This window comes from Toxorhynchites rutilus, chromosome 2 (genome assembly GCF_029784135.1).
Source record: "Toxorhynchites rutilus septentrionalis strain SRP chromosome 2, ASM2978413v1, whole genome shotgun sequence".
In the NCBI taxonomy this organism is placed as follows: Eukaryota; Metazoa; Arthropoda; class Insecta; order Diptera; family Culicidae; genus Toxorhynchites; species Toxorhynchites rutilus.
This window is the reverse complement of record NC_073745.1, coordinates 129,413,272-129,441,193: the sequence shown is the minus strand read 5'-3', so window position 1 is coordinate 129,441,193 and position 27,922 is coordinate 129,413,272. Positions and strand designations below refer to the sequence as shown.

At 38.0% G+C, this 27,922-nt stretch overlaps 1 protein-coding gene across 1 annotated transcript; it reads right to left on the bottom strand.

Annotated features, from left to right (window-relative positions):
• Positions 1 to 9,604: 9,604 nt before the first annotated feature.
• LOC129766115 (uncharacterized) lies at positions 9,605 to 26,999 on the bottom strand. Its single transcript, XM_055766572.1, has 3 exons — positions 26,103 to 26,999; positions 23,906 to 25,879; positions 9,605 to 9,808 (listed from the first exon to the last, which is right to left on the bottom strand). Exons 1-3 carry the CDS (start codon positions 26,997 to 26,999, stop codon positions 9,605 to 9,607), a joined length of 3,075 nt encoding a protein of 1,024 aa, XP_055622547.1.
• Between the last annotated feature and the right edge of the window lie 923 nt (positions 27,000 to 27,922).

Here is a 27,922-nt window from a genome sequence, read left to right as displayed (position 1 = left end):
GATTTGTCAATCAAGTACAGTTAGCAGGTTAGCTTCTGAAGATTATTCTTCAGAACAAGGTTTTTCGTATCCTATATTGGATGCATAAAACCTTGTGCCTCCAACGTAACGCTCTCGTTTTCGAAGTCCCCCAAATATTCATTTATTCATTCATTCAGAATGGATTTAGATTCAACTTCAAACAAATGATCTCTAAATCAACGATAGTCCTACGTCACCCTTGCGGTTATACCATAAATATAACCCACTTCCTGTTTTTTCAGCATCCGACCGTTGTCTTGTGGCTTCGAGCAATGTTTGCATTCACATTAGGTCAGCGCCATTAGAAATTGTTGACAGATAGCGCAATTAAAGAGCCGGCCTTATTTGCAAAAGTTCATCTTGATTGTTGTAGCATGACAATAAAAATATTTGCATGAGAACGACAAAATAGAATCCATTCAAAATCGTACAATCAATCTATCAATGTTGGATGCAGCTATGATACTCACAGAATTTACCAAAGTTTCTTCCGACGACAAAACATCCTTCCAATGTTGTCATCTAGCTTCCTCAAGTTAGCAGTTACATCTTCCAAATGTATTCCATGAACCATCTTCTTGGATCCTGTAAGATCTGTACCACAGTAACGTAAGCGGATATCTACATAATGTTCGTTTGCCACAGATTCTCTATAATTTCTTTTTTCTGTATAAAACTATTCACAAATAGTGTTTTATAATAAACTTTTTGAGCTACAGTTTCTGGGATTGAAATCACTCTACAGCCGAAAACAGTCGACTGACTAAAAAACGGAATTCTGTAATTTCAGCGAATTCCAAATTCCACTTGAACCTTGTAGATCCATAATGGTCAATCAACAGTAATACAGGTTAATAATTTAAAAGACCATAGTGGAAGCTGACCCAATAAAAACGATTGGAATAGTCCGAAATATGGGTGCTTCCCGAGTTGAATAGATCGCACTATGATCGTAGGAGTATTACTGTTATAATTTGATTGAATCTGAGATTTGGAATCCGGTATCTGACAATGGAAGCTTCATTCGTAATCGATATTCTAAATACTGCATATTTAATCGAAAAATTGATTCGGTAGTTTGTAATGTAAATTCTATAATGTGTATTCAGAATCTGAAATCTTTTGGTATTTTGAATCAGATGTGCACTACTAGTATAAAATCCGAATTTGCTACCCAGCGTAATTGGTACACAAATTCATAGAAAGTTGATGCAGATCAATGCAAGAAAATCGCGATGATTCCTATACAGATCATAAATGACATACATTTTTTCATCAGATAACGGCTGGCAACTCAAATTTTGGAATTTCTTTTCAAGCTATCAAAAAATTGTAAAGGATTGTATCTAGGACACGAACGCATATTTTCGACGTAGAACTACGCAATTACATTATGCAATCCACTTGTTTACCACTTCGAATATTATTCTAGAATGCATTAAAATTTTTGTAATAGATTATGATCTTCGTTGCAAATAAATTTGATGAACGTCCTTTTACGTTTTATATGATGCCTAGAACTACCAAAATATGTGAACGGAAGAATTGTCAAACGATCATTGTATTCTACATTTCCCTCTGAAATTATTGAACATCTCATGTTTACGTATGTAGTTCTCGAACCGCGAAAGTTCATTCGATTCTAGTTTTTGAAATGACGATTTTCCAGGCTTCTCAGTTTAAAAGTACATTTTAGGGAAACATATTCCGGTCTGCACAACGACAAGCGAGTACAAAAGTACTCAACACCAAAAAATACCCCCGAGTTGCAAAGCGGATTCCCCCAGATGCATTAATTTTGAAGTCCGTATTAGGGAAACACAGCTCAGTGGGGAAAAAAAACCCCGACTTGCATGTATATTTGCAAAGCGGATTTCTACAGGTACATCGATTTTGAAGTCTGTGTTTGGGAAACCGTAAATCGAGCCAATCAAAACTTGGCAGTTAGGGCGTTGAGATAACGCTTGACATACTACAGTTATTCAATTGTTCATCTCGTGAAAAATAACATTTCATTAATTAAGATAGTCGCGGAGAAATATTCTCTGTCAATTGATGCAAACATCTTTCCGATCTATTAAGACATGATCGAGTTATAAGCATTCGAAATACGGGCAGGGTTGTTAGCACACAAATCGGCAGAACAAATATATGGGAAAAAGAAAATTCATCCAGTTTTCATAAATTTAAACCGTTTAGAGATTATCGAATTGTAATGTATAGCATATCAAACAAATCTTGGAGAATTTTCGATTCGATTGGTATGCAAATCATGAGAATCCATTCACAGTGAAAATAGTTATTAACGTTAACTTTATTTCATAAAAACGTGACCTGTTTTCTGATTTGGCACCCTTCCTGAAAGACGTAGTTCTACGTCAAAAAGACAAACTTACTTGAAGAATGTCTGATTTATTAAATTAAAGATACACTGGAGTTGCTTTTCACGCGGGGGATACGTGCCGCGTAAACAAAAACCGCGTAATAGAAAACCGCGAGCCATATCCTTCGTCTATATTTCTCTTCTCCGTTTCTCCCTCTTTTTTCTCCTACTCCTTCTACTCCTTTCCCTCCAATTTTGAAGATATGCATTTACTTGGGAGATAAAAAAATCAATAACGAGGAGAGGAGAGAGTGAGAGGAAAAGAGAGAGAGAGAGAGAGAGAGAGAGAGAGAGAGAGAGAGAGAAGAGAGCTAATACATACACATTCTCATTTATCTTTGAGCTCGTTTGTCGTTGAGACCTCGAAAAAATTCCAAAATTTTAGATGCCACCAATTAACAGTTACACTGAAAAGTTCATAAGATTACACAGTAAAACTTTTTTTTTTTACGTAGGACTACGTCTTTGATTTCTATATAGGGGGGTCACCGTACAAAAAATGTAACGTTTATTAAGAGTTTTCAAATGCATATTACGCAGAATCGTTCTTACGATATATGTTATAATATATACCATTCGACGGCAATTTTATCCACTTTTTTTTTCTCCTGAGACATCAATAGTGGAAATAATAAAACAAATGAGCAATTTAACAAACAAAAGAGGTATATTATGCGAGCGGATGCGAAGGTAAATCATATATTATGCATTCTTTCTTCCAACTTCGTTCCCATGAATGTTGTATGTAACACAAAATTGCGGGCAATAATTCGTTGTATCTAACAAATCAGCAAGATGTTAAAATAATCAGGAGCAAGATTTCATGCATCATTCAAACTATATGCAAGATTTCATCGAAGCAACGAGAAAAGTGTCACGCATACAGTAATCGTTCATTAATTAGAAGGAGGCAGCGAAAATCATGCGAGGACTTATTGAGATCGGCATTACATCGCATCACAAAAAAGAAACGAAATGAAATATTAATAATCTTCATGACTCATATTCATAACTCTAAATGACTCAATTCCTTCTATGATAGATTGAGCAGTAGAACCAATACGACTTGATTGTGATAGTCTGCAAACGAACATTATCTCATCGAAAAAACTATTGCTCTCGATGTCTAATATTAAGAATAAGACAATGGAAAGAAATCACAATAACATACCTATTCATTAAAAATAAAGCAACTTCGTGATTTTATGTGTATTTTACCTCAAAACATCACGAAATCGTGAGTATTTTCGCCCTTGTTATGTGTCCCACTGATATTGATTAATCATTTTCAGTTAAACAGTTGAACTTCTTATTGTCTTTCTCTGTTCGTTACAAACCTTTGAAGGTTATGAGTACATACAACAAACGGCCCTTTTCAGGGCTACTATTTAGAGTTTCAAAAGAGTTAAACTAACAGATTTCTGAACAATGAAAAAAATTACATTTAAAATAACCAAGTGTTCTGAATGATCACAGTCCTACGTCAAACTTCCGTCCGTGCTCCTAGGCGCAGACCCTCCTAAAGGGTGTGTCAAATCATATTGCATCACGGAAAAAAACGCTGTAGAAATTCGCCCAGTAGACCGATCCTTTTGAAAATTTTAGACAGTAAAATGAAAACTATTAAACAACTTTTGGCATTTTCTTTTTATTCATACTTCGAGCCCAAGCCCGTATGCTCGCACCTTCCTCTTTACCCCGTCCATAAGGTTCTGTACAACGTCAGGTTGTAGTTTTTTGACGTAGAACTACGTCTTTAATTTCTATACTGGGGTGTAAGTTCAAACTTTCGCAAACGAAAGCGTTACACCGGAGAACGAGATTTTGAGCGTTCATAGCTCCTAAACAACTGAATGAAATAGTAAGATAAACACTTCATTCGAAGGATAAAATGTATACGCGTTATATGATTGTTACTTTTGACGTAGGACTACGTCTAACCGGAAGATATAGGGGGTGAAATGGAAATCTAGGTACTGAACAAGTATGAAAAAATGCAAGATTTGGAACGCTTATAACTCGAGCATTTCTCAATAGATCGCAAAGGTTTTTGCATCAATTGATAGGAAATATATCTACGCATCTATAATAACGAATAACATTTCATTTTTCTTGAGATAAATAATTGAATAATTGTGAAATATCAAGCATTCTCAAAATTCACTATGTGCCCATTTTTGATTGGTCCATTTTGTGCTCCTCAAATCGTACCGACCAAAACGGGCAACCAGAGCAGCAGCGAAATAGAATGAAGCACGATTGGAAAGGAAAAAGAAAAAAATGAACGAAACATTGGTCGCAGTCTCACACATGCGTAATTCTCGAGCCAGCCAGTCAGCTTAAAAATCCCCGCTCCGCTGCCGTAACGATCATTCTCATTCAAACCGTACACCACATCGGTTCGCATCACAACACATCAACAAACCAACCCAAGCACCCATGTCTGGACATGGTAAAGGAGGAAAAGTGAAGGGAAAGGCAAAATCCCGCTCGAACCGTGTTGATATGGAGTTCCCCGCAAGGGTAGCTAGGCCGAGTGCGTAAGTACCAGTGCACCAGTCCACCTAGCCGGCGTTATATAGTTTCGGCCGCCGAAGTGATCGAGTTGGCTGGTAAAGCTGCTCGCGACGATAAAAAAAACCGCATTCAGAACAGAACACATCAAGACAACAACAGGCAGTTGCAGCGAGTGGCGAGTGGCAAACGCAATCGCAAAACGGCAGCAGGTAGCAGAAGAAAAAAGTTTGTTCTTTTTACAATCTGCTTTGGTGGCAAATCCAGAACAAGGCGGCATCGAGGGCGTTCGAAATGGTTTTTTTTTTCAAAACCACGAGTACTAAGTTTTCTAAATTGGAACCATTCCATAAAACAAGGCGCTTTTCAGGGCCATTAAACCTTCCAAAAAAGAGTTTAGGAAATAAAGTTCAATGCGTTCTAAAACATTATCCAAAATAATAATAAAACACAAATTGATGTTTTCATAATTTGTTTGCCAGGATCTGATGAGTATGTGAATTTGGCAGTAGTTCTGAGCTTATTGATAGTTGGGGACTTTCAAGATTATTGAATTTTCACCAACTCTTAAATTGTTTCCAGATTGAAAGTATAGTAATTTACAATTAGTTCGACATTTAGCTAATTGGACGGACATGTAATGCGACTTATTTAGTTGGACATTTTTGTAAACATAGAGATCCAAATTATGACCGCACATTGAAAGTCGACACTGTACCACTGTCATCGCAAATGTTCAATTACAGGTTCAAATCGCCTCCAATGCGACACTGAGTGGCGCTTCGGTACGTTTTTTTTTATCCCATTTATTTATTTATCAGGCTCATTAGCATTTTATCTGTAACATAGCCGGGTTTTTATCGTGTACATGTACATATGTTTATGTTTCTATAAATTGTAAATTACACAGTAGTTAGTAGTAGCCATTTGGGCGTTAAGTTTTCTGTTCCATTACATTATGGTGAATTACACAGTAGTAGCCATTTAGGCGTAAGGGTATTATTTCTGTTCTTCCATTGTTCAAGCGAACCGGACAGCGGAGACAGTTGATATTGATCATTGTTGGGTTATTTATAGAACAGCAGCCCGTTAAGTTAAGCAAGTCAAGGGAAAGGCAAAGTCTCACTCGAACCGTGCAGGTCTCCAGTTCTCTGTTGGTCGCATTCACTGATTGCTCCGCAAGGGTAACTAGGCCGAACGGATTGGTGCCGGAGCACCAGTATACCTAACAGCGATTATAGAGTTTCGGCCGTCGGAGTGCTCGAGTTGGCTTGCAAAGCTGCTCACGACAATCAGAAAACCCGCATCAAGAACAGAGCAGCTTCGGTTCGGCGCTCATCAAGGCAACAATTAGTTTCAGTGAGTGGCAAAGTGCTTCTCCGGCACGTCGCATTAAATGTAATTTACTGAACAATATGTCACAAGCTGGATAGGAAGAAATTTTCCAACTGTGAAAGCTGTGGAGAGTGGCAAACGTAATAGCTAAACAGGAAGGTTTAACCGAACAAGATGGGAATATCGAGTGATAACAAAAACACAACACCAAAGGTTCTTTTCAACCCTCAACATATTCATAAAGAGTAAACAGTAAACTAATCCATTTTTCAGGTAGATAGGTAGGTATTCACGTAGGAGAAGAAAATAAAACAATATATTTAAAATATATATTTAACAAAAGCTGTCCCCTTTGTATAGTCCTACGTCACTCCGGTTATGTCCCCGACATTACCCACCCGTCTTTTTTGATCCAAAAATTTGTTTCAATAGCCCTAAAATTGCTTTCAAAACAGACTATTGAAATCACATCAATCTGTATATAAGCGAGTGCCGCTTGGAAATCAACTCAGTTATAATTGCGCAACGATTGAGGTACTATCGCTGAAATGGATGGATGTTTCCCTAACACATACTTCAAAACAATGGAGCTAGGGGAAATTGGCATAGCAAATTAGATGCAACCAGCGGGTACTTTTGTATTCGTTTGAGTTTCTGCAAATTGGTATTTTTCCCTAACACAGACTTCAAAATCATGAAGCCTGGGGAAATCGGCATTGCAAAATAGATGCGAGCTGCGGGTACTTTTGTACTTGCTTGCGTTTCTGGAAATCGGAATGTTTCCCTAACACAGACTTCAAAACCATAGAGCCTATGGAAATCGGCATAGCAAATTAGATGCAAGCAGCGGTTACTATTGTACTCGGATTGATTATGAATTTGATATGGTATGATACGGTGTAGTGGATATGATCGAAGTGGATATTATATTGCATATCGAAGAAATCACATTTATAAAAGCAGCGCAAAATTATTTGCTTACGAATGCTGCAATCGATCGTCGTTATTGGGAAGTTGGAATTGTTGGGAAAAGGGTCTTATTTTCGCTGTGTAATTCCGAGGAGGAATCCATTCCTTCTCAAGCGTTAATAATCCTGATCCGGATCAACGATGATTCCAATTGTCGGGGTTTGGGGAGTGGGTATTTCCGAGGAGGAATCGATTCCCTCTTTGAACGTTAATAATTCTTTTCCGGCTAAACGAAGTGTGATAATCACTTTATTCGAAAGATGAAACGTCTAAGATTCATATGCTTGTTACTTATTGATTGCTAAGTCGGCGTTAGTTCTACGTCCACTTTGCGGTTCTATCAAAAATATAACCCACTTCTAGTTTTTTGAACAGAAATCCATTTTCTCTTGAAGTCCGCCTCCGATTTGGCAACTTTTGGATTCTTCCGGAGGGCCTACTTCATAATCGCCCAATATTTCTCTATTGGGCGAAGCTCCGGCGCGTTGGGCGGGTTCATTTCCTTTGGCACGAAGGTGACCCCGTTGGCTTCGTACCACTCCAACACGTCCTTTGAATAGTGGCACGAAGCGAGATCCGGCCAGAAGATGGTCGGGCCCTCGTGCTGCTTCAATAGTGGTAGTATGCGCTTCTGTAGGCACTCCTTAAGGTAAACCTGCCCGTTTACCGTGCCGGTTATCACGAAGGGGGCGCTCCGCTTTCCGCAAGAGCAGATCGTTTGCCACACCATGTACTTTTTGGCAAACTTGGATAGTTTCTGCTTGCGAATCTCCTCCGGAACGCTGAATTTGTCCTCTGCGGAGAAGAACAACAGGCCCGGCAGCTGACGAAAGTCCGCTTTGACGTAGGTTTCGTCGTCCATTACCAGGCAATGCGGCTTCGTCAGCATTTCGGTGTACAGCATCCGGGCTCGCGTCTTCCCCACCATGTTTTGCCTTTCGTCGCGGTTAGGAGCCTTCTGAACCTTGTATGTACGCAGGCCCTCTCGCTGCTTGGTCCGCTGGACGAATGAACTTGACAAATTCAGCTTATTGGCGACATCCCGGACCGAACTTCTCGGATCACGTCTAAACTGCTTAACTACGCGCTTGTGATCTTTTTCACTGACGGAGCATCCATTTTTGCCGTTCTTCACCTTCCGGTCGATGGTAGGTTCTCGAAGTATCGTTTTAGTACTCTGCTGACCGTGGATTGGACGATTCCCAGCATCTTACCGATGTCCCGATGTGACAACTCCGGATTCTCGAAATGAGTGCACAGGATTAATTCACGACGCTCTTTCTCGTTCGACGACATTTTTCCAAATTTACGAAAAATTGACAGTGAAGCATGGCCAACGTGATCTATACACTCTTATCTGATTATAAGCGAAAGCTGAAGATATAATTCCTAAAAATTAAATTTTTACAGCGTTACAGTTTACAGTGAAGCATGGCCAACGTGATCTATACACTCTTATCTGATTATAAGCGAAAGCTGAAGATATAATTCCTAAAAATTAAATTTTTACAGCGTTTTTTCCGTGATACAATTTGATGTGACACACCCTTTACTTTTTGCAAAATTCAATTTTATTATTCAACATAATTGCCTTCGAGGGCGGTATAGCGATTATAACGATCTTGCAACTTTTCGATATCATTTTTATAGTACTCTTTCGGTTTCCCTCAAAATAGGCCTCAGTTTCGGTAATAACTTCATCATCGGTCTTAAATTTCATGCCAGCGAGCATTCTCTTCAGGTCTGCGAACAGAAAATAGTCGCTGGGGCTAGATCTGGATAATACGGTGGATGCGGAAGCAATTCGAAGCCCAATTCAAGTAATTTTGCCATCGTTTTCATTGATTTGTGATTTTTTCCTTTTTTTTCGCATTCACAAAAGTTGTTTCACTCTCAATGCTGTAACTAATTTTTGACATGTATCCATTGAAAGATGGCGCTTTGTGATAGTCAAGTAAATTCTTACAAGAGGCGCCATCTAGACGTCAACCTTATGAACTTTTCAGTCGAACTGTTATGCACCATTTTTCTGTAACTTAAACCACTATTACTGAAGAATCATTTCTGAATTTTTAGACTAAACACTGAATATAACCTCCAAATTGAATATCGAATGGAAAATTTGTGTAGGTTTATTAAAAAGTATACAATATTTCGAGTGCTATGATCCTTCACCTATATTTTCTACTTTTCATTTTTGTTTTCTTCTTCTTCTTGTTCTTCTTCTTATTTTTCTTCTTGTGCTTCTTCTTATTTTTCTTCTTTTTATTTTTTCTTCTTCTTCTTTATCTTCTTCTTCTTTATCTTCTTCTTCTTTATCTTCTTCATTTTTTTCTCTTCTTCTTCTTTTTCTTATTTTTTCTACAACTACTATTACTACTACTACTTCTGCTTCTTATTTTCCTTTTCCATCCCCTTCTCCTCCTTCTTCTCTTTCTCCGACTCCGTATTCTTCTTTTCCTCCAAGTAATACAAGGTTAGCTCCATCATCTTCATAAACAACAAGGAAATCTCCATAATCCTGAAAAGAAATACTTCTGAAGCTCTCGTGGTATGTGCATCCCCAAAGTCCAATTCCTTGATTATCTGTGACCATAAAATAAGGAATTACAATCTGGAAATTATTATTAAAACATATAGGAGGTTGTGTTCAAGACACGACCACATTGTTGACGTAGAACTACACTGTGGTTTAATTCAAGTCGCTTGTTTATAATTGCAGATATTATTTTATAATGCTACGAAAATTTTGAAATAATTATTCTACCAGTTTGGTCGCCCTGAAATGTTTTTTTATTGTAGAATCATTTGATTATAATTATTTGATGATTAATTCTTCTGTTCGCAGAACAATACATGATCGAGATAAGCGCAGCTGTCATCCTTAGTGGAGAAAGTTTTGCTACTGGCAAGCGAAACCAAATTCTTGGTGACTAAATTAACGAAATAAACTCTATCTGTTAATATCCATAACCTCGAAAAGAGTAACACTGCTTCATTAAGATCAAGATTAGATTACAATCCTAGTTGAAAGAAGTTTTGCGACCGGCACGTGAGCCCAAATAAATAAATAACTTAATATAGCTTATTGAACAACTTGGTATTCCCCAAAAAAATTTTTGGTGCAAATCCTTGACACCTGCTCCACTATAGCGTCAGTTCAATGCATTGATGACAGAAAACACAATTTGAACTGCTTGGAAAAAGACTGAATATTTTCCTCAGCAGAGATTTATTACTAATACTCTAGCGTAAATATTTCCCTCCGCTATCTCCCCTCCTTGTTTACATGTATCATTAAAACTGCGTAAATTGCAACAGCAACTAACCGTCAATCATGGCATAAAAAATAGGCGATTGTTGCATCGCGACAGGGCCAATGCACACGGGAGCAGATACAAATGGGGTTTTAGCGAAGATGAACTATTCTTGCGTACGGGTTATGAAGCACACACGTACGCACACAAATATCCATATATCGAGGGCTTGAAGCAACTAAAAATACACACACTTATCTCCGCTCCGCGCTCTTCTCAACAGAAGCCCTTTCTATTAATATTTCCAGTCTCGATTAGCTTAGCCTTCATCCTTGGTGGAGATAGTTTTGCTACTGTCATGCGAAACCAAATGACACACAAAATTCCAGAACAATTATGTTCTTGGTGAGCCGATGATAGCCTAGTTTAATGATTCCCCACTCAATTACGTAGTTCTGAACCTTAATGGAATGGCGTCAGTTTGATGTAATGATTGCAATGTCAGAGACATCAGCGAGTAAGAAATTTGGTCGCGTCCACAGTTCAATCCGATACGAAGACATGTGATGACACAAAACAAGGAAGAACAAGCGATATTCATTGCTTTGAACACAGAACGATACTGAAAGTTTGCCTTCCATCCTTGCTTGAGACTTTAAACTTCTTCAGTTCATTCGTCTCTAACCTTCAAAAGGGCCCTTGGAAAACTTTACTTTATCCATCATATTACTCCTCCACCCCCATTGCCTTGAGAAAGACATTCGATTCCTCGCCGTCCAGCTCGCCCAGCAACGATGTTGTTCAGTCGATTTCCTCACGAAGAATGAAAAAGTTTGCCTCAGCGAGATCCACTGTTTATATTCTAGGCAAATATTTCCCTTCGTTCTTCTTCTTTTCCTTCGTTCGCAGAGGCTTTACATCTTACGATTTCCCCTTCGTCGCTCGTTATTGACAGCTCTGTTCGGGAAAGCACACAAATAGACAGAACAAATGTATGAGGAAATGGGAATGCCTCCAATTTTCATCAATTTAAACCATATACAGACTATGGGATTGTAATGTATAGCATATCAAACAAATCTTAGGGAATTTCCGATTCGTTTGGTATGTAAATCGCCAAAATCCGTTCGCGGCAAAAATAATTATTAACGTAAACTTTATTTCATGAAAACGTGACCTGTTCTCTGATTTGGCACCCTTAATGAAAGACGTAGTTCTACGTCAAGAATGAAATCGTCATAAAAATGCACCAAAAGGTACCAATTTATTTCAAATTGCCGTCATTTTGTTTAAAAACTTTGTTTTTGACTTCTCCATAGTTCAAACCATAGCGGCATCTTTGCTGATTAACAATCAATTTGTTTTCTGTTTTATTTGGGATAACCAGAAAGGTTGAAATCGTGTGCGCCATGGCACTGTTGTTCGGAGCTCCCCCGATTTATCGGCTTGTAACTTTTTTTCAAATATAGATTTTTTTTTTGTTTGAATCTGTATGTGCTCTTGAAAGAACGATAAACAAATAAAAAACAAATTAGGTAAAACAAATTTACGCTTCTCTTTTACAAATAATAAATAAATTAAGTAAAACAAAATTACTTCTCTCTCTTCCTCCCATTTTCAGTGGTCAAATACAATCGATAGAACAACATTAACCGAAGAGATACTCAAGAAAAAAAATAGAATAATGGATGGTTGAACTCCACTCAATTCAGGAATATAGAAGAATACTTAGAGAGACAACCTTGAAGATTGAGATTTTATGGCAAATTTTCTATGTTTGGGACGTAACAACGCGTCAAAATACCTGTTTTTCAAATGCTTGTTTCTCATACATTACAAAATAAAATCTAGGTCCACGTACCGCTCTTGAAACAATGGTTTATTCAGTGGTATATAAACATTGAAGTTCGGTTAAGCAAATCTCGAGAAACATAAAAATAGCGAATACCTAAAACATTTTAAATATTATTATGATGTTTCATAAATTCGCTCTTATCACAGATTGGTGCATAAAAACTAAATTCGTTTCAAAGAATTTATGGTATAATTAGTGCTTATTCAGATAACGTCTTCAATTTTTGCCTAAAACTTGATTGATTGATTCTGGATACCAGGACCTAATGAGGCGTGGAGGGACTGGAGGAGAGTTGTTGTTGTTTTACTTGTGCAACATCAGTGGTAAAACTTGTGAAAACAGAATGTTCTTACTTGATTTTATCACAGTGATTCTCACTAGAATATATTTATGTGTTCGGCGTTAACAGGATAAGTTTTGATGTGTATTTTGGCTATCAAATGGCTGAGTTTCAAATCAAAAAAATTATATAATGATTCACATTTTACAATTACTCATTCAATTGTTCATTTCAAAAATGAGATACTTTATCATGATAGATGCGTAGGAATAATTCCAATCAAAAGATGTAAACATCTTTGTGATTTATCAAGTATTGGACGAGTTATAAGCTTTCGAAATGATTACTTACATGTTCAGTTTTTAGTTTATCATTTTACATCCAAAACCTTTTTGGTGAACGTAGTCTTACATTCTAAATGGTTAAATTCAATTATTGCTTATTATAAATTTTAATCGATCTGTGTGACGATAAAGAATAATAAAGAACAATCGCATGTATGAAGTTTCATTCCTCTCAGTTTTATTTACAAGCGATATGATGTCAAAGGAACCCATCAGTTTTGAATGCATAGCAGCTAAATGGAAAGGCGGGCCAAACTTTTGGCCCCTCCCACTCAATTCGGTATTCAGTACAATTCATTAAACGAGTATTAATAAATTCTTCGAATGAAAGCAGGGATAGTTCTTTATCTAAACAATCTACGCCGTATCGTATTACAGCTACCAACAATACAGAACACAAAAAATGTAATTACCTCCGTGTACACAGTTACACAGCACAACACATTCATAACTATACACTGCATACGGGTGAGAAGAGGTCTTGTATTCAGTCTAGCGGAGTGATTACGATTTCATCATGGGGTCCCAACCTATGATCTTGATTTGCAAACAGCGTTACGTCTCGTGCGTGAAGAAGGTTTAATACAAACAAAAAACTTAAACAAATGAGTAATGGCACTACAAAAACTGAGTTGTATAACTCACTGCTTGTTTTACGCAAATTTATCAAACCAGTACGCACAGCACTGGCTCTGCGAGGGATGTCCAGATTGTATCAGTGAATATAATCTGATCATTTAATTAATCGTATCTAATGATATTTTCTCGTCATTGATGTGATTTTAAACTTTTTGAACAATTGCTCCGACATCAATCTATGCATGTTCAATTTTGAGCATCTCCTGTTGCCACAAGTAAACTTATTCAACTCCGGAGAAACTTGATGAGGGAATAAAATTTACACTCCACCGGGAGGATTGAAAACATGTTTCCCCTTGCGCGATCGTTTCTCTATTTTTCGGACCAGACACATATGCGGTATGCCCTTCCGTTTTCGCCAGACGTTCCGTTCCGCTGACAGAAGAGCCAAGCATAAGTATGGCATCGTTCCAGAGTAATGTTCGTGTTCTTGCAGTTCTCTGTGGAGGGAAATGTGCATAACAAAAAAAATGGCGCAAAAGTGCTACTGCCATCTTACTTTTTTGTATTATTTATGTCTGCTGTACAGCGAAGCTCATTATAAATTTCATAATTAACGAAGAATACATTCCTGGCTAGGCAATTGGACGTCGCTTTCTATCGTCATGATAAGATACTGAAGATGATCTACTTGGGAGAAATAATTGTGCACTTCATTATTGTCATGGAGTGTTCTCGTTGCATTCCTAGGTATAACTAGCTGATTGGCGGCTTTCAAACTATTTGTCCAACCTTGTCCTTTGGCGTTTTGGACAGTGTAATAAGCAAATCTATCAGTAACAGTATCGGTGTAACGAGGAACTAGTCCTAAGTTACAAACTAAGAGGATCGTCGTTTGTAACGCCGATTTCTTGTTTTTTTATCCCTTTTGTTTATTTTAGGCTCATTAGCATTTTAGCTGTAACAGAGCCGAATTTCAATCGTGTACATGTCACATGTATTCTGTAACAACACAAAGATGGTCAATGAGGGCCCTGAGTTTTGAACTCACGATCGATCGCTTACTAAGCGAACGCGCAACTAATGTGGCTACGTAGACCCCCGATTTCTTGTTGTTATTTATAAAATCAAAAAATTGGACCTGAATTTTGAAATTTTGGACCTTTGGGCCGCATGCTGTATTACAAAATGCTACAAAACAATCTCACAAAAATTAAATTTGTATGTTTAGTTAATTTTGGCATTAGAATTATATTGTATTCAGTGTATTCTGTGTCATCAAGACACACAGGCGTTTGTGTTTGACGCTCGTTTAGCGTGAGCATGTAGAATTCAACCGTTCATGAAAGGGCCTGGCCGGGTAAGGGAGTAAAAAGTGCCCCCAAACCAAATCACTAGCTGTATGGCAAATATTGTAAAGGATATTAAATAAGAAATTTTGGTGGTTTATTTGAACCCCTATGTGGTTTGACGTAGGATCTATAGTAAAAAACGCACTTTTTCGATAATTTCACGCCATCCTCAAAAGATCCGAGATAAAAATTTGAAAAAAATACTGAATGTGCATCTTACTACGGTGTATCAAAAAAAAATATCAAAAAAAAAATTTCATCAAAAATTTTAGTACTAAAATAAATATTGAAATCTTGAAAATTTTTTTTTGGGCTTTAGAGATTCAGTACTACTCTAATTCATATTTTAATGTGTTTCTACGGCTTTTCTAGATATGTGTGATTTTATTCAGATTTTTTTCAGTGTTGAGCGGTATCAAAAAATATATTTTTTTTATATTTCCAAAGAGTGGTTAGGTAAGGGAGAAAAGGTGCCCCCAAACCAAATCACTAGCTGTATGGCAAGTATTGTAAAGGATATTATATAACAAATTTTGGCGGTTTATTTGAACCCCTATGTGGTTTGACGTAGGATCGTTTTTCGTTTATTTCAGGCTATCCTCAAAAGATCCGAGATAAAAATTAGAAAAAAATACTACGGTATATCAAAAAAAATTATCAAAAAAAAATTTCATCAAAAATTTTAGTACTAAAATAAATATTGAAATCTTGAAAAATTTTTGTTTGGGCTTTAGAGATTCAGTACTACTCTAATTCATATTTTAATGCGTTTCTACGGCTTTTCTAGATATGTGTGATTTTTTTCAGATTTTTTTCAGTGTTGAGCGGTATCAAATTTTTTTTTGTTATATATTTTCAAAGAGTAGTTAGGTAAGGGAGTAAAAAGTGCCCCCAAACCAAATCACTAGCTGTATGGCAAGTATTGTAAAGGATATTAAATAAGAAATTTTGGGGGTTTATTTGAACCCCTATGTGGTTTGACGTAGGATCTATAGTGAAAAACGTACTTTTTCGTTTATTTCAGGCCATCCTCAAAAAATCCGAGATGAAAATTTGAAAAAAATATTGAATGTACATCTTACCACGGTGTATCATGAAAAATTATCAAAAAAAAATTTCATCAAAAATTTTAGTACTAAAAAAATGTTAAAATTCTGAAAAAAAAAATTTGGGATTTAGAAATTCAGTACTACTCTAATTCATATTTAAATGTGCTCTTACGGCTTTTCTAGATTGATAAATATCTTCAAACTGTTTTTTTTTCACATATCTAATAATAAAAATAAAATAAAAAAATACACAGTAAAGTTATATTTTTTTTCAAAATTTCGAAATTCCAGAAAATCTATAACATTTTTTGTACTGTGTATTATTTTTTTTATTATTTTATTTTTATTATTAGATATTCGAAAAAAAACAGCTTAAAGATATTCATCAATCTAGAAAAGCCATAAGAGCACATTTAAATATGAATTAGAGTAGTACTGAATCTCTAAATCCCAAAAAAAAAATTTCAAAATTTAAATAGTTTTTTGACGTAGGACTACGTCTAACCGGAAGATATAGGGGGTGAAATGGAAATCTAGGCACTGAACAAGTAGGAAAAAATGCAAGATTTGGAACGCTTATAACTCGAGCATTTCTCAATAGATCGCAAAGGTTTTTGCATCAATTGATAGGAAATATATCTACGCATCTATCATAACAAATAACATTTCATTTTTCTTGAGATAAATAATTGAATAATTGTGAAATATCAAGCATTGTCGAAATGCACTATGTGCCCATTTTTGATTGGTCCAGTTTGTACTACTCAAATCGTACCGACCAAAACGGGCAACCAGAGCAGCAGCGAAATAGAATGAAGCACGATTGGAAAGGAAAAAGAAAAAAAATGAACGAAACATTGGTCGCAGTCTCACACATGCGTAATTCTCGAGCCAGCCAGTCAGCTTAAAAATCCCCGCTCCGCTGCCGTAACGATCATTCTCATTCAAACCGTACACCACATCGGTTCGCATCACAACACATCAACAAACCAACCCAAGCAGCCATTCTGGACATGGTAAAGGAGGAAAAGGCCATTAAACCTTCCAAAAAAGAGTTTAGGAAATACAGTTCAATGCTTTCTAAAACAATATCCAAAATAATAATAAAACACAAATTGATTTTTTCATAATTTGTTTGCCAGGATATGATGAATATGTGAATTTGGCAGTTGTTCTGAGCTTATTGATTTTCACCAATTCTTAAATTGCTTCTAGATTGAAAGTACAGTAATTTACACTTATCTCGACATTTAGCTAATTGGACGGACCTGTAATGCGACATATTTAGTTGGACATTTTTGTAAACATAGAGTATGGGGTCCAAATTATGACCCCACATTGAAAGTCGACACTGTACCACTGTCATCGCAAATGTTCAATTAAAGGTTAAAATCGCCTCCAATGCGACCCTGAGTGGTGCTTCGGCACGTCGCATTGAATGTAATTTACTGTACAACATGTCACAAAGCTGGATGGGAAGAAATTTTCCAACTGTGAAAGCTGTAGCGAGTGGCAAATGCAATCGCTAAACAGAAAGGTTTAGCTAAACAAGATGGGGATATCGAGTGATAACAAAACAATAAACTCTTTAGATTGAAGATAATTTTGTGATCCTGAAAAGGACCCTTTTTAGCCTGCATGTGAATCCAACGAGCGAACAAATCATAATGAATGTATTTTTTTGCCATCGCTCCCTTTTAACGCTCATTCGTTCGTCTCGTTGGACTCGCCCCTTTGGCTGAGTCTGCCGATTTGTCTCTATCCTGTGAGTGTGTACCGCTAGAATATAAAACACGCGGACCCCAAAAAAATATCTTATTTTCTTTCAAACCGTAAACCCGTGTGGTTGTACGGCATCGGCATCGTGGACGTAACAAAGGAGGACAAGTTAAGGGAAAGGCAAAGTCTCACTCGAACCGTACAGGTCTCCAGTTCCCTGTTGGTCGCATTCACTGATTGTTCCGCAAGGGTAACTAGGCCGAACGGATTGGTGCCGAAGCACCAGTATACCTAACAGCAATTATAGAGTTTCGGCCGTCGGAGTGCTCGAGTTGGCTTGCAAAGCTGCTCACAACAATCAGAAAACCCGCATCAAGAACAGAGCAGCTTCGGTTCGCCGCTCATCAAGGCAACAATTAGTTTCAGTGAGTGGCAAAGTGTTTCTCCGGCGCGTCGCATTAAATGTAATTTACTGAACAACATGTTACAAGCTGGATGGGAAGAAATTTTCCAACTGTGAAAGCTGTGGCGAGTGGCAAACGCAATAGCTAAACAGGAAGGTTTAACCGAACAAGATGGGAATATCGAGTGATAACAAAAACACAACACCAAAGGTTCTTTTCAGAACCATCAACATATTCATAAAGAGTAAACAGTAAACTAACCCATTTTTCAGGTAGATAGGTAGGTATTCACGTAGGAGAAGAAAATAAAACAATATATTTAAAATATATATTTAACAAAAGCTGTCCCCTTTGTATAGTCCTACGTCACTCCGGTTATGTCCCCGACATTACCCACCCGTCCTTTTCAGTACTAAAATTTTTGATGAAATATTTTTTTGATAATTTTTCTTGATACACCGTGGTAAGATGTACATTCAGTATTTTTTTCAAATTTTTATCTCGGATCTTTTGAGGATAGCCTGAAATAAACGAAAAACGATCCTACGTCAAACCACATAGGGGTTCAAATAAACCGCCAAAATTTGTTATATAATATCCTTTACAATACTTGCCATACAGCTAGTGATTTGGTTTGGGGGCACCTTTTCTCCCTTACCTAACCACTCTTTGGAAATATAAAAAAAAAAAATTTTTGATACCGCTCAACACTGAAAAAAATCTGAATAAAATCACACATATCTAGAAAAGCCGTAGAAACACATTAAAATATGAATTAGAGTAGTACTGAATCTCTAAAGCCCAAAAAAAAAATTTCAAGATTTCAATATTTATTTTAGTACTAAAATTTTTGATGAAATTTTTTTTTTTGATAATTTTTTTTGATACACCGTAGTAAGATGCACATTCAGTATTTTTTTCAAATTTTTATCTCGGATCTTTTGAGGATGGCGTGAAATTATCGAAAAAGTGCGTTTTTTACTATAGATCCTACGTCAAACCACATAGGGGTTCAAATAAACCACCAAAATTTCTTATTTAATATCCTTTACAATATTTGCCATACAGCTAGTGATTTGGTTTGGGGGCACTTTTTACTCCCTTACCCGGCCAGGCCCTTTATCTCGTATTTTATTAGTTATCATCATCATTATCTGTTTACTGACTGTTAAAAATATTCAAGTATAATCTAATTTTTGAAGAAAAATCACAAAATGAAATGTCCGAAATTTGATTCAAACTTTTCTCCCTGAGATTCATATTTCGGACAGTTGAAATTGGTGATACTACAATGTGAGTATTCAGGCTTATTATGAATGCACAGCGTAGATTCATATAATGCACCAAAATATGTTGAAATCTTATATAAATAATACAAATGTTTTTCAACTACAGACCAACAGATTGATATGAGGAATACTGAATAATTAGTGGACAATGTGCAACTGGATGAACTTTTAACAGTGGAAACGTTGAATCCTCTCTTTGCTGCCGTGTATCCTGGCAACTCGTCAACTCACGGTAAAAGTAAGCCTCACGTTACTCCTGCAGCGGCCACAAGCGAGTCCTGGGATATGTTGCATAAACAAGTAGAACCTGCGAAGAAGTTGATTGAAACGACGAAGCGCCAAATACTTGAGGAAAGGAAAAAGAAAACTGATTTGAAACGGAAAGAAAAAGAAATCCAAACGTTTACTAAGTTGATGAAACAAGAAGAACGGATGAAGCAGAAAGAAAAGCTTGAAGAACTAAAAATTGCAGTAAAAGCTGCAAATTCGGAAGCGAAATTGGTACAAAAGGGTACTGACAAAATAGTTGAAACTATGTAACAACAATTAATAATCAAGATTCAAGCTAAAGATTACCTTGAATTATTTTATTACTTTGAATAAAAATAACTTGAATTCAAATACATAATTATCAATTTTTTGGTACGGTTTAATGAATAGGGGCTTCAGATTTTGGACTGATTAGCTTGTTTACCAAATCAAAATCCTGTCAGGAACTTATGAGGAGTGAGCGGATGAATAGTAGATGCAGTTCACAAGCAGTATGAGTGATTTTAAGAGCTTAAACGAGAAGTATCCTCTGCGTAGAATGAGATACCCACTATAACATGGCGCAACTAGGTCAAAACCACCCCGAATGGATTATTTGAACTGATTGATAACTAAAGATGACCTACGAATTAGAAACTTATTGTAATCCATATGAAATTGACGTTAATTTTTCAAAGGAGTGAGAAGGAAGGTATTGAATTAGAGAGACTTTAAACTCTGAGAGTTCATTCGTCTCTTAAGGAGTGAGAGTTTTTCCATCTGGTTCTATAGTTATGAAACACTGGAATTTTAGTTTTTTGAATGTTTCGCGCCTGAACACAACAATAAAGTTCAAATGGCCAGTCTTTTAAAATAAGATAGTTATTATAACCTACACTATATACTTCACTTCAACCGTTTCTCTGGAAACTCAGAAAAAATGAGTGGTTCTATAGTTGTGAAACACAGTGTAGTTCCAGCAAAGTCGGCATTTGACCCATTGACCATGACATTTGTTTTTGCAGACGCTTTGTGCGTCTGTATATTCTGATGAATTTTTCTGTCTTGCTGTCTTGTATTTGGTGGAAAGCTATTCTGTTAATTGGAGTAAGAACTCTTTCCGTTTTATTAGGCTGACCCGGTAAAGTTCGTCCCGCCCAAAATTTGGCTCCAATCGATTGATTCCTTCTCGAGTTATGCAGAAGTTTGTGCTCTATTTGTGTGGAAGCCCCCTTTCCCTTAGAGAGGGGGTAGGTGTGTCAAACCACCATTGAAACATTTATTGCTCTCTGAAACCTCAATATGCCAAATTTGGTTCAATTTGATTAGTTTTCATTAGATCAATCTGATTAGTTCTCGAGTTATGCAAACGGCGTTTTGTGTTTTCCATGCATAGAAAAAGGAAAATATAGATTTTTTATTTATACGTAAAATAAGTTGAATGTTTTGGGGTGTCAGTTGGTTCAGAACCATGGGGAGGTTGGTTTAGGACCACCATTTTTGAAGGTGTTAAAAAAGGGACTTCCGATTTTGACCTCTGTTTTCCCCTATTTTAACACTTATGAACTCTGTTGATCAATAAAAAACATATTAAGAGAGTCACACTATACATTTCAATGCCAAAGTCGCAAAAAACAATAGTTTTATGTCACGAATGGCCGTTGCAACTCAGGGTGTCGGGTTAAGGTCACCCTACCCTATGTAGCACTTAGCCTCATAATCAATACGTCATTCTATGTAATCCTTACGTCCTTTAAGGATCTTTCCGATGAAATTCGTTGGTAACACGACACTTCCTTTCAGATAAAACCCAAAAACAACACCGTTACGGTGAAATGAGTGCTCCCGTGGCCGAGTGGTTAGCGTCAAACCTAACATGCCGGGGGTTCGGGTTCGATTCCCGTTCTGGTCGGGGAAATTTTTCTTCAAAGAAATTTCCTCTGACTTGCACTGTGGTCATGCGTATTCTAGAGCTTGCCACTCAGAATGCATTCAAGGCGTGTTATTTGGCATAGAAATCTCAACTAAGTACTAATGAAAATGACGCAAGTAATACTACGTTGAGACGGCGGAGTTCCTCTAGGAACGTTAGTGCCATATAAGAAGAAGAAGACGGTGAAATGAAAACTCTGAATGAAAACAATCACTCTTAAAATGCTCTCAAAATTATAGTCACTAACTAATAAAGTGTTTTTTAGTCAAAAACAAAAAAAAAGCAATAAAAATATGATTCAACAACAAAAATCAGGACAAATTCTAGAATAGAAAAAATGAACAGGATATCCCAAAGGGGTCTCAAAATCCGGATCAAAGTCATGTCCTGGTCAATCAGGACGGATTCGCTTCGTTTTACCCAACCATCCATCCAATCCAAAATAATTATTTTGTTAAATTGTGGATTCCTGTCCAATGAACCTTGTTTTGTTTCGAAGAATAACATTCGCCGCCACACTTTTCGTGTTCCAGTTAAGGGTTTTTATTGCGTTTTCCAAAGATTGAGTCAAGCCTTAATATTATTTTTCGTGTCTTCGAGTGTTCTTACGGTTCTAGAAATAACGTTATAGACTATTATAGACAAACTATTTGTCTCGACTGTTTTTCTCTTCAAATCAAAAACCAAACATCTCAACATTTAAAGTACATTGAACAATTATGTTAGTTTATTTTTTACAGAATGACATTATTTTTGAAGTGGTAAAGGTGCACCTGGTACGGTATAATTATTTATGTCATTCATTATTGATAGAGAAAGGCTTTATTTTTTTATTAATATCTCTGAAGTAAAAATGAGACTGCTGATTCGATAAACTACAAGAGAAGTGATGGTAAAGCACTCATTTAAGGAAAAATACCCCAAAAAATACTTGATAACAATGAGAACCTTATTTTTTTTGCAGACGAAAATTTACAACAGGCTGCTCTTTGTAAGGGAAATGGGAGGAATTTTGACTCCCTAATCAAATCGCCTCATATTTTCAAACCAATTCAGTCTAAATAAAAAATGTCACATTGTATACTGAGCTACACTTGTTTTCTCTCAATCAATAATGTTTAATCATTATATTATATCAATCTTCAAATTACCACACATATCATAAAATAAAAGAGATGATTTTTGGACATTAAAATTTGATGCGGGGTGATTTGGTCCAGTGTGTGTTTTATCGAAAAAAAATATACTTATGTTTATGTAAAGTATTTTGGGATGATGTTACAATCAGTGACAGTATTCTGAGATCGCTACCAGGTGTCTTGGCCAGATTCCAGACCAGAAAAATTGGATTGAGAACATTTCGAATTCTGAATGGATCTTTTCACTGTTGTTCGAGCATTTTCGAACACTTTCGATGCTTGGTCTTGCGTTGCTCTTTCAAGCTCCTCCTTCTTCTAGTGTTGCCATCCCATCCTTTCTTGTATAATTCAGCGGCATATGGAATCAATTAGACCAAAGAAAAGCCTCAAACCTGTAGGACCAATTCACCCCACCGAAACGTGTCCATGTCACCCCACACAACATGCAAAAATTGAGATGCAATCAATTTCATTTATGGTTATCAAACTTACAGTTTCGCTGCATCAAATTGTTCCTCTTCTGTAGGCGAACAGAACTTTACTGCACAATACACGAAAAGTTTGTTCAATCAGCGGGAAAAACCTCAAAACCACGATCGGAAAACTCACATCAAAGTGCTTGTTGTGTTCATGCTGCCGTTTCCATCCACCTGTCGAATTTTAACAAAGTATTTTTACGTCAGGTGAATAGGAAATGACATTATAAAAAATCCATGTTGAGCCGTACTTTTTGAGATAAAGGGGTGGTCCAACTCACCCCGTGTTACCCTACATTCCTTTTTTGTTTTTTATTTACAACTTTAACAAAAGGCCAGCTTGGTGTACACAGTAAGTGTCAAAGGTTGTACGGTAGAAGACTCGAAGGGGGTTTCCAACTCTTTATAGCAAACGCTGGTTTGATATGCTGTTAGCTTTTAGCTAGAAAATAATATATTTAGTTTAATTTTTAACAAAATATCGAATTAACCTACACATTTGGTAAACTGATAGCGATTGAAGTTGTGAGTCGTCGGATTCTACGCTGCAGTATTTAGGACTATATTTAGGTTAAGATATTATTAGTTCAATATATATATAAGATAGATTTAAGCAAATTGACTCACTTTTAGTGTAGTTAGATTACAATTTAAGTTTAAGTGCAATTAATTTATGTAATGATGACGTCCAAAACGGCAAGTTTTACTGCTGGTCGTCGAAGAACTCCCGTTGCAGTGCGTACGAGCGCCTGACGTACTCTCCCGTCCTTGCCGGGAAACACCTGCTCGATGCGTCCTCTTGACCACTGGCTCCTCGTGGATCCACTGACTACCAACACTAAGTCGCCAACGGCCAGATCCCTCACTTCTTCAAACCATTTACACCTGCGGGTGATTACAGGCAAGTACTCCTTGAGCCAACGCCGCCAAAATTCTTCAGTGATGAATTGCGCTAACTTCCAGCTACTCCTCAATACAGTGCGGCTGTCCACGGGAGCCGTAGGGTGAATTTTCACTCCAGTAGAACCGCCCAGCAAAGAGTGGTTAGGCGTCAAAGCCTCCTGATCAGCTGTTTCCAGTGGTACGAAAGTGAGCGGTCTACTATTGATCGTAGCCTCAGCTTCTAGGATGACTGTCTCCAAGGTTTCATCATCGGGTTTGCGGGTCGCATCCAGTACAGCCCCTGTTGCCACCTTGACTGACCGAACTAATCTCTCCCAAACACCCCCCATATGAGGCGCAGCAGGAGGGATGAATTTCCAGCTTGTTTCGGCGCTCGTGAATGTTGATGCGAGGGCGTCATTTCGTTTTTCAATTTCCTTCTTGAGCTCTTTGCTGGCACCCTGAAAGCATGTCCCGTTGTCCGAGTAGAATTCTCGTGGGGGACCGCGGCGAGCCACAAAACGACGAACGGCCATGATACAGGATACCGTACTGAGAGAATGCACCACTTCCATGTGCACTGCTCTAACTGTCAGGCATGTGAACAGTGCAATCCACCGTTTTGCGAGACTTCGGCCAACTCTTACGAAAACCGATCCGAAGTAGTCGATCCCAACGAACGAAAAAGGACGGACGAAGGATGTAAGACGCACCGCTGGTAGAGAAGCCATTGGTGGAGGATTCGGAGCAGCTTTGAAGATACGACACGGAACACAATTCTTTGCAATCTTCTCCACTATCGATCTAAGCTTCGGAATCTCAAATCGTTGACGGATCTCGTTCACGACTGTTTCCCGATTTGCATGGTTAAAGCGACGGTGATACCAGTCAATTATCAGAAATGTTATTGGGTGATTTCTCGGCAAGATTGCGGGAAATTTAGCTTCTTTTGGTATGTAAGGAGCCATACCGATTCTGCCACGCATCCTCAAGATCCCACGATCGTCCATAAATGGCCATATCTTGTAAATAGAACTGGATCTGGACACTGTACAGTGTCGTTTCTCTGGAGGTCCCTGTGACTTAGCGAGAATTGACAATTCTTCCGCGAATACCTCCTTTTGAACGACCTTCCACAGTAGTTCCTCAGCTCGCTTCAGTTCGTCCTGAGTGAAAACTCCCAGTTGCAGACTCTCGTGTCTTTTCCTTCGACGACAGTTATCCACGTAGCGGAGCACGAATGCTACCGTTCGTTGAATCCTAGTCCACGAATTGAACCGGGATACATCGATTGGGATATCCAACCGCGGTGTGTGGTGGCACAAAATGATGGCATCTGAGCGGAGCTCTTCTGTAGTCGGAGCAACTAAACGCTGTATTGGCCATGAGCCTTCTTCTTCGTACAGAAAATTTGGTCCTCGAAACCAAGGATTCTCTGTCGAAAGCCGTGGTCCACTATTCCACTTTGTTGCTTGATCGGCGATGTTAAGCTTCGTGGGGATCCATCTCCACTCTATTTGATCTGTGCTTGATAAGATTTCACCGACGCGGACGGCAATAAACTTATTGTACCGGCGATGCTCAGAACAAATCCACGAGAGGACGGTACTCGAATCGCTCCAGAGAAATCTCCAGGGAACTGGTAGACTGTGATAGCTTTGTAGAGTTTCCAGAAAGCGAGTTCCGAGCACGGCGGCATTCAGCTCGAGCCGGGGAATCGAAATCGTTTTGAGTGGAGCAACCTTAGTCTTGGATCCGATGAATGCCACCTGTATTTCACTGTCTAGTTTTACACGAAAGTAAGCAGCACATGAGAACGCCGCTTCGCTGGCATCACAAAAAATATGAATCTGTAGATTGTTTACGTTTTCAGGAAGAGCCGACCGAAAATAACATCGTGGAATACGAAGTAAGTCCAGTTCCGGAAAAAGGTTCGTCCAAGTACGCCAGCGTTCATATAGATCGTTGGGAATCGTCCCATCCGATTCCTCTGGCCCAAATGTCCTGAATCAGGATTTTCCCATGAACGAGAAAAAATGCGATAAGTCCCAGGGGATCAAATAATGTCATCACCACTTTAACACCTTCGCGCTTCGTTGGAACAAGGTCCTCCTCCAATATCCGCTTGAGATCGTCTCTCATAACGAAGGAGTAGGTGAAAACGTCGTCTCCTGGTAGCCATTTCATTCCAAGTACCGATTCAACAATCCCAGCTCTTTCCAACGACAGGTTCTTGCTTTCTGCGTCTGCAACTTCGCCGATACCACGTAGGACCTCTGCCTTATTGGACAAGAAGTGTCGCATCTTGAAACCTCCTCTCGAATGCACTGTTTTGACCTCGTTCACTACCTCTATTGCTTCTTGGACGGTACGGAAACTATCGAGATAATCGTCCACATAGTGCTTGTGGATTATGGCTTCGGCAGCACGGGGGAATTCATTGGACAGTTCTTTGGCGTTTTGGTTCTTCACGTATTGGGCAGACGCTGGAGAACAAGTCGACCCAAACGTCGCCACGTCCATGATGTAGATTTGCGGATAATCAGAGGGCTTGGCACGAAACACGAATCGCTGAGATAAGTAGTCTGGATACCTGATTTTTAATTGGTGGAACATTTCCATCAGGTCTCCAGAGACTGCCACTGAAAATTGTCGGAATTGGCATAAAACTTTTGGAAGCGGCGTTAAGAGATCGGGTCCTTTCAGAAGTTGGGAGTTGAATGAAACATGACCCACCTTAGCGGCTGCATCCCAAATCAGCCGGATCTTGTTTGGTTTCCTTGGACTGGTTACAACTCCTATTGGTAAATACCAGACCCGATTTCTAGGTGTAGATGTTAGTTCCGTTAGAGAGGCTTTATGCGCATAACCTTTGTGCTCGTAGCCAGCTATCTGTTGGCGAACTTGTTCAGCTAATGGAGGATCCGCCTTTAGTTTTCGTTCTAGTGCCTCTAGACGACGGACGGCCATCGGATAACTGTCCGGGAAATTTGGCTCGTCTACTTTCCACAACAACCCAGTCTCAAATTTTAAAATTAGATCCTTCCTCCGTGCGGCGTGTTGACTCCTGTAGGATTCGGATCGCCCGTTTATCCTCCTCAGACTCGATTTTGTTGAACGGCGCACTGACACCGGAATTCTCCATGACGAAATAATCACGCATCTGCTCGTTCATCTCCTGATCATGATCGGGCAATGTCGCTGTGTGGAAGTTAACGACTGCTTCTGTACCCTTTTCGGACGAACAGCAATTTACCCGCCACTTTTAGTACGAAATTCTGACGTATCCAGAGGACGTAAATTTGTTTGTAAATGCGCTATGGGATGTAATTAAGGATTAAAAATGTAGTTCCCTTAGGCCCATTAAAACATGGCAGAGGTCTACTTCCGATTGTCTTGAATGAACAGGAATTTTTTGTTTCTATTTTTAGGATTAGACTAAGAGAGAGTTGCAACACCATAAAATGGCAATGGAGGCCACTGGCCCAAATACGATCATGATTGATTACGTATAATGTTGATTTGTTGATATTTTGAATGTAAAATAATAACTGTAAAGTTTTTCCAACATTGCAGAGCTAATTTTTTTGTAATTCAGACATTCACAATTGGCGGCCCAGACCAGAATCAGGACAATAGTTATAACTTTTTACGTTATAGATATTTTCAACGGTATTGTTTTGAAGACATACTTTGAATGATAGAATATTAAAAAAGTGATAATAAGTTTCAAACAAGGATAAAATGAGTCAAAGCATTCACAAGATACTGTTTTTAATTTTTTCTCTAGTTCTTTTTCCATAATTTTGATATCCGTCTAAAGGAAATCTGAATCACTTTCCGCTTTTTTCAAATTCCTTGAAACTCATCAGATGTTTTCTATAAGGATTATG